The sequence below is a fragment of the Carlito syrichta genome, unplaced genomic scaffold (assembly GCF_000164805.1).
Source record: "Carlito syrichta isolate Samal-C Ts95f unplaced genomic scaffold, Tarsius_syrichta-2.0.1 Scaffold288192, whole genome shotgun sequence".
NCBI classification, from domain to species: Eukaryota; Metazoa; Chordata; class Mammalia; order Primates; family Tarsiidae; genus Carlito; species Carlito syrichta.
Window position 1 is genome coordinate 13425 of NW_007232288.1, and position 7164 is coordinate 20588.

General features: G+C 60.0%; 2 protein-coding genes across 2 annotated transcripts in view; one reads left to right on the top strand and one right to left on the bottom strand.

Annotated features, from left to right (window-relative positions):
* The window catches only part of KHK (ketohexokinase), a 12735-nt gene extending 9676 nt beyond the window's left edge, over positions 1–3059 (top strand). Inside the window, exons 6-9 of the mRNA XM_021710156.1 lie at positions 12–158; positions 2237–2325; positions 2434–2591; positions 2773–3059. Coding sequence (XP_021565831.1) covers positions 12–158; positions 2237–2325; positions 2434–2591; positions 2773–2858 — 480 coding nt within the window. The 3' untranslated portion in view covers positions 2859–3059. The remainder of the gene's footprint in view (positions 1–11; positions 159–2236; positions 2326–2433; positions 2592–2772) is intronic.
* CGREF1 (cell growth regulator with EF-hand domain 1) lies at positions 2895–6866 on the bottom strand. Its single transcript, XM_008053481.1, has 5 exons — positions 6787–6866; positions 5461–5526; positions 5312–5382; positions 5104–5225; positions 2895–2945 (listed from the first exon to the last, which is right to left on the bottom strand). Exons 1-5 carry the CDS (start codon positions 6864–6866, stop codon positions 2895–2897), a joined length of 390 nt encoding a protein of 129 aa, XP_008051672.1.
* Positions 6867–7164: the final 298 nt, after the last annotated feature.

Below are 7164 nucleotides of genomic sequence, written 5' to 3' on the forward strand. Positions count from 1 at the left end.
TCCTGCCCCAGGGCCGCAACGCAGCGGAGCAGGTAAAGATGCTGCAGCGGATAGACGAGCACAACGCCGGGCAGCCCCCGGAGCAGCAGATCCGGGTGTCCATGGAGGTGGAGAAGCCCCGGGAGGAGCTGTACCCGCTGTTTGGCTACGGAGACGTGGTGGGTCCCAGGCAGCCTCACCCTGCCGTACGCGTCTAATCCGGCCCTCCAGGGAGCCACGCTTGGAAGGGCGGTTCCTGGCTCAGGGTGTTGGAAGGGTGGCAAGGCAGAGGCACGCCCTGGCCTTGGACTCCAGTGCAGGCCTCAGCAGCGCCGAGGAGCAGACTAACCCCACCCGGGGTGACCGTATCAGTGTGAGGCACTGGCGGGCTTGGATGGGGCCGAGACGGCGGCAGGGCGGCCTGCGTGGAGGGGCCTTTACTCCCGGCCTCCTCAGTCTTTTCCTCTGCACACGGAGGGCCTAGGGCTGCTCTCTGAGGTTTCCAGCTGGGGTGGGTGGCAGAGCCTGGGAGCCGCTGGGGGTGAGGGGAAGGTGGGAAGGAGACTTGCACGAGGTGGATTTGAGCATGGCCGGGATGTAAATGGAACTTGGAAGATCATCCCAGCACCCCAGCTGAGACGAACTGGAGACCATCCAGCCCATCGGTCCTCACCTTGGCTGCATGTTAAAAATAGCCTGTAGCCGGGCTCGGTGGCTCAGCCTGTAATCCCACGCCTTTGGGAGGCTGAGGTGAGTGGATTGCCTGAGCCCGCGGGTTCGAGACCCGCCTGGGCAACTTGGCGAGACCTCATCTCTACAATAAATCAAAAAATTAGCCCGGCGTGGTAGCCCGTGCCTGTAGTTCCAGCTACTTGGAAGGCTGAGGCAGAAGGATCGCTGGCACCCAGCTGGTCGACACTGGAATGGCTGTGCGTGTGCCACTGCACTCCAGCCTGGGTGACGGAGTGAGACTCCAACTCAAAAGAAAAAAAAAGAGTGCAGGCCAGACATGGTGGCTCAAGCCCGTAATCCCAGCACTTTGGGAAACCAAGGTGAGTGGATTGCCTGAGCCCACGGGTTCATGAACAGCCTGGGCAACTTAGTGAGACCTTGTCTCTACAATAAAATAAAAAATTAGCCAGGTGTGGTAGCGTGCACCTGTAGTTTCAGCTACTTGGAAGGCTGAGGCAGAAGGATTGCCAGAGCCCAGCAGGTGGACCCTAGGATGGCCATGAGCGTGCTACTGCACTCCAGCCTGGGCGATGGAGTGAGACTCCAACTCAGAAAAAAATATATATATTTGAGTGCAGGCCAGAGGCTCACGGAGACTGGGGTGGTAGGATCGCTTGAGGCAGGAGTTCGAGATAAGCCTGAGTCACATAGCGAGTCCCCATCTGTACAACAAAAAAATTAAGCCAGGTATGGTGGCATTCGCCTGTAGTCCCAGCTACTGACGTGGCTGAGATGGGAGATTCACTTGAACACAGAAAAAAAAAAAAGAATGCCTGAAGCCGCTGGTCTCCTGTTTTTGTTTGTTTGTTTGTTTGTTTGTTTGTTTGTTGGGTTTTTTTGAGTTGGAGTCTCACTCTGTCGCCCAGACTGGAGTGCAATGGCCGCTCCCGGCCACCGCAGCCTCGACCTGCTGGGCTCCGGCGATCCTTCCGCCTCAGCCTCCCAAGAGCCAGAATTACAGGCATGCGCTACCACACCCAGCTGATTTTTTTATTTATGGTAGAGATGAGGTCTCGCTGCCCAGGCGGGTGTCAAACCCGCGGGCTCAGGCAATCCACTCACCTCAGCCTCCCAAAGGCACGGGATTACAGGCTGAGCCACCGAGCCTGGCGGTCTCCTGTTTTGTTCACATAGAGCCAGGGCTTTGCATTTTTACCAAAACTCTCTCTGGAGCGTCTGGCGTGAGGCTAGTGTGAAGAGATTCCTCTGCCTTGCAGACCAAGAAACCAGACCTGGAGACTAGAGTTGTGTACGGGAAACAAAGCACAAACCTTCTGAGCCCCGTGGCCCTTGGAGGGTGGATTTCACCCCAAGGTAGTACTCTCCCATTCTCAGCCCCTTGGTCCTAGACCTGAAGGGCCAGGGCTTCTGTGTCACAGTTCGCAGGGCTGTGCTTGGCCAGCACTAAGCACAAAGAAAAGCAAGTCCTGGGGACAGTGGGCGCCGCGTCAGGGGAGTCACGCCAGGCTGCTGTCGCAGTGGCTGGGGTCTAGGTGACGGCTGGCCACTCTCGCACTGCCCGCAGGTGTTTGTCAGCAAAGACGTGGCCCAGCACTTGGGGTTCAGGTCAGCCAGGGAAGCCCTGAGGGGTTTGTACAGCCGTGTGAGGAAAGGGTGAGCCGGACGGCGGGAAGAGTCCCTGGGGGTGGAGCCTGGGTGCTGGGCCTGCCCTGGAGGGTCTGGGCAGCCAGCGGGCAAGCGCTGAGCGGAGTAGTCTTGCAGGGCTGTGCTGATCTGTGCCTGGGCTGAGAAAGGTGCCGACGCGCTGGGCCCAGACGGCAAAGTCTTGCACTCGGATGCCTTCCCACCGCCCCGCGTGGTGGACACCCTGGGGGCTGGAGACACCTTCAATGCCTCAGTCATCTTCAGTCTCTCCCAGGGTAAGTACCCTCATAGGAGGGGTGAGCACCCGGCAGGAGGGAGGAGCACCCCAGCAAGGGGGAGGAGCACCCCACAGAAGGGAGGAGCACCCCACAGGTGGGAGGAGCACCCGCAGGAAGGGTGGGCTGGGGCCTGCCCAGCTCAGAACGCTGGCTACCCAGCTACTTGTCCCTCCTCCAGGGAGGAGCGTGCAGGAGGCCCTGACATTTGGCTGCCAGGTGGCTGGCAAGAAGTGTGGCCTGCAGGGCTTTGATGGCATCGTGTGAGAGCCAGGTGGCACTAGTCCCCACCCCAGGCTGGCGTCACAGCTGCCGCCACCTCCCTCCTCCATCCAGCCTGGCATCTGGGCTGCCCTGCTTGCTGGCAGATGCAGACCGTGGGACTCCGCCTGTGTCCTGTGCCCCCTCACATCTCTTCTGGCTGAGCCCCAGCACAAATAAACATTCCTCCCTGGAGCCAGCTCCCTCCGTCAGCTGCTTGTCCTTGTGGATGTCTGAATTTCTCTGGCTGGGGGTTCCCGGGGCTTTGACAGTCCTCCCTCTTTGTGTCCACTCCCAAATCAACCTACCTGCCAGGCCTCGAGGAGTGGCTGCCTGGGCGAGGAGCAGGAAGTGCCCGGCCTCCTGTCACCTGAGCGCAGGTAGCACTATGCTCCCTGTGGTAGGGGGAAACCCTCAGCCTTCCTGGCTCCCCCACCCCAGTGAACCTTCCAAAGAGTCCAGGTGCCCATGGCTGAGCCGCAGGGACCGGCAGCGGGCAGGGAGCCTCGGACGTGGTGGGGCCTCTGCTATCTAGGACACTGTCCTCCCACGGACTCTCCCAGAGCTCACAGGCCTTGGAGCCTGCCTCAGGTGACACAGGACACAGGCTGCTGTCCTCAGGGAGGGCGTGCAGAATTGGGGGCTGGGGACTCTCCCATGTGGACTTGGGGCAGGGTGGGGAAGGCCTGCTGGCTGACAAAGAGTACAGGCTTTAAGTCAGACAGACTGGACTCTAAAGCCATGCCCTGCATCACGGGACAACACGTAACTCAGTCTGTCTCAATGTCCTCGTCTGTCAAATGGATCGAATCCTGCCTGGTCAGATAATATATAAAATGCCCCGCATGGTGCCGGGTGTATACAAGGCTCTCACGAAATGGCAGCATTTCTTTTTGAGTTGGAGTCTCACTGTCACCCAAGCTGGAGTGCAGGGGCACGCTCCCGGCCACCATAGCCTCAACCTGCTGGGCTCCCAGCAATCCTTCCACCTCAGCCTTCCAAGTAGCTGGAACTACAGGCATGTGCCACACGCCCAGATAATTTTTTGATATATTTTAGAGACGAGGTCTTGCCAAGTGGCCCAGGCTAGGGCAGTGAATGTTAATAGTATTGGAGGTGGGCAGATACAGGGTGGGGGGGACCATCTGCCCTGAGCTGGGGGAAGCACACCTGGTGGACAGCAGGTAAAGGGACAGGAGAGTGTCTGGCCCCAGGGATGCGGCATGCTTTCTTCATGGGTCACCTGCAGCTGGCTGTGGCTGGCACTGTAGACCCTGCTGCGCCCTGGACCCCAGCACACCAGGGAAGCAGAATGCTGTCCCCCAGGAGGCTGTGCAGTCCTAGTCCCGGTGCCCCTGGGGGTCTGGGCAGCCTGAGCGGGCAGATAGAGGGGCCAGGGATGAATTTGTTCCATTCTTTATTGCTTGTCTAAGCCCTAAAGCTGCCCCTCAACTAGGTCTCTCTGAGCTGCACAGGAAGACCTGACACCCACTGGGGCCAGAAAGGGGACACAGATATCTTTGTCCCAACCCCCTGGACTTATGTTCTGACACCAGAACTTCGAGGGGTGCATGTCTGCATCCCCAGAGCTCAAATCTCGTCATTCTCCAGTTGAATGCTGTGGGCTGCAGGCTCAGCTGGGTTGTTCTCGGGCTCCAGTGTTTCCTCTGGAAGCTGTGTGGCTTCCTCTCCTTTGTCCCTGACCTCCGCCTGTCCCCCAGCCTCCCCTCTGGGACCCGGGGCCTCTCCTGCAGCCTCTGCCTGTCCCCCGCCCTCTTGGACAGACTCCATGGGCGCCCTCTTGGCCTCTGCCTGGGCCCCAGCAGCTCCTGCGGGACCCAGGGCTTCCTGTGTCTGTCCCGAGGAGCCCTTAGTGAACTGTGACTGCCTCCCCGAAGCATGTGTCTCTGGGGGAGATGGGGTTGAGGGCTCTCTGGGCTCTGCGTGCCCGGGGATCTCTTCTGGGATGTTGATGAGCTCTGCGGGGGTCATAAGCCCATCCCCATCCAGGTCCTGGGTCTCGAGCACCTGGTCCACCACCAGAACCACCTATGGAAGCAAGCATCACGGTGGGTCTCCAGTGGCCTCGGATGGCCTCCAGTGGCCAGAGGCATGCCCTGCACCCCTGCCTGCATCCCTGCCATGCCAGCTCCAAGTCCGCCTTCTACCAGGATTCCACAAAGAGCCATGATGAAAGCCCCAGACTCTGGCCTCCCTCCCAGGAGAGTAGAGGCTGGTCCACAGAGCCTACCGGGTCAGTGGGTGTGTCCGCAGCTCCGGGGGCCAGAGCGGCCATCAGCATGGACAGCAGCTCCAGGCCGTCCAGCTGGCCGCTCTGGTCGAAGTCATGGAGGGCGAAGAGGTAGAGGAGCACTGGGGCAGAGACGCTGGGTGAGGAGAGGCCGGGCGGGAGGCGCTGAGGTACCAAACCTCACCCCCACCTCCACCCAGCCCCTCACCCTGCTCCCGGCTCAGCTGTTCCGGCTCCTCCTCCGTCCTCCGCAGACCCTTCAGGTAGCGCTGCAGAAGTCTGTCGGGAGGCAGCGAGTGAGAAGGAGTGGCGATCTGCAGCCAGGCCTGACCCCCGCCCAGGCCGGGCCCTACTCACCGGAGCTGCTCCTGACCTGGCTGGAAGGGGTGGGACACGGGCTGAGGCTGCACTCCGGAGGCCAGCCTGGAGGAGGGGAGGGGCCATTTCACACAGGGCCTGCCCTGCAGAGTTCTCCCCCTTGACACAAGGGAGCTCTCCCCGGACTCCCAAAAGCCTTGGAAGAGGAGGCTCTTCTGGCCTCGTTGGAGGCAAGACCTTCCTCCCTCAGACTCTGTTTTTGCAGCTGCCTGACTTAGACTTTAGGAGGAACCCAAATAAAATATCCAGTTAGGTAGAGGCCAGGTCAGGCCACACCCAGTGGACACACATTGGTGCGTGGCAGGACACCACGGGTCTTGATGTCCAAGAGCCTCCCATCCTTGGAGGCCAAGAGCCAAGGAGCAGGGCTCTGGCTGGGCCCAGGGGCACTGCCCAGTCTTTCACAGACCCAGTTTGCTCCCTGACACAAAGTCAGCTCTTATAAGCAGGGGGCAGGTATGTCGACTTGGGGGCTTCAGTCTGCTTGAGGTCTCTTTGTCGTCTTTCAGCCTCAAGATGTGCTCCCAGCTCTGGCCGGGGTCCATCCAGACCAGTGCCAGAGAGCTGCTGCTCCTGTCGCTGTCTGCCTCCTGCCTGGCACACCCACCACGCTGTGTTAATAAATAAAACCAGGCCGGGCACGGTAGCTCAAGCCTGTCATCCCAGCTCTGTGGGAGGCTGAGGCGAGATGACTGCCTGAGCTCAGGGGTTCCAGACCAGCCCGGGGAACTTGGTGAAACCTCGTCTCTACAATAAATCAAAAACTAGCTGGGTGTGGTGGCGTGAGTCTGTAGTTCCAGCTACTTGGAAGGCTGAGATGGAAGGATCATCTGAGCCCGGCAGGTCAAGGCTACAATGGCCGTGAGTGTGCCTCTACACTCCAGCCTAGGTGACTGAGTGAAACTCTGACTCAAAAAATTAAAAATAAAAATAAATAAAAAAGAAAACCTTCAGAAAGATGCTCAAATAAAACAAAATGCTGGCGAGCTCCATTTCTTGGCGTTCCCACCGTGAGTTGTCAAGATGATAGCATGGCCGCCCCCTCCCGGGCCCCATGGCCACCCCTTCCAGGGCACAGCCACTCCCTGTGCCTGCTGCAGCTGAGGTCCCCGTGTCCATGTGGGTCCGGCAGCAAGAGTTGCAGGCCCACTCTGGCTCTCTGACGGGCACAAGTCAGGAAACTGGGGTGGAGGGCAGAGATCAGGGAGCTGATACCCTGGTCTCCTGTCTCTCAGGGGAGGCTGCCCCAGAGACTGTAGATAGGCCTGGCTCCCAGCCCAGGGCCCTGCCCGCCTCTCCTGTTACCTGGTGGCTCCGTCCTTGGGAGCAGCCTGACCCAGGGGCGGCAGCAGCAGCAAGAACACACACATGGTCAGAGGTAGCATCCTTCCTGGAACTGAAGCTAGAAACAGAAGTGGGGGAGGCGTCTGTCACAGGGTCGGGATGGCTGGGTTGGAAGCAGTCCCCCGGCAGCCTTGGTGGCAGGACTCCAGCCAGGGAGGACACACGCAGATGTCGGTGATCCCCCACAGAGCTGTGCTCGAACTGCATGCCGCCCCATACCCGCTCTCGAAAGTGGACCTGCCTGTGGGAGCAGCGCTGGGCAGGGGACCCCTCCCCACACTCTGCCCAGTCTGCCAGCCCAAGGTGCTCCGAGGTGCAGCGTCTGGTTCCACCACAGTT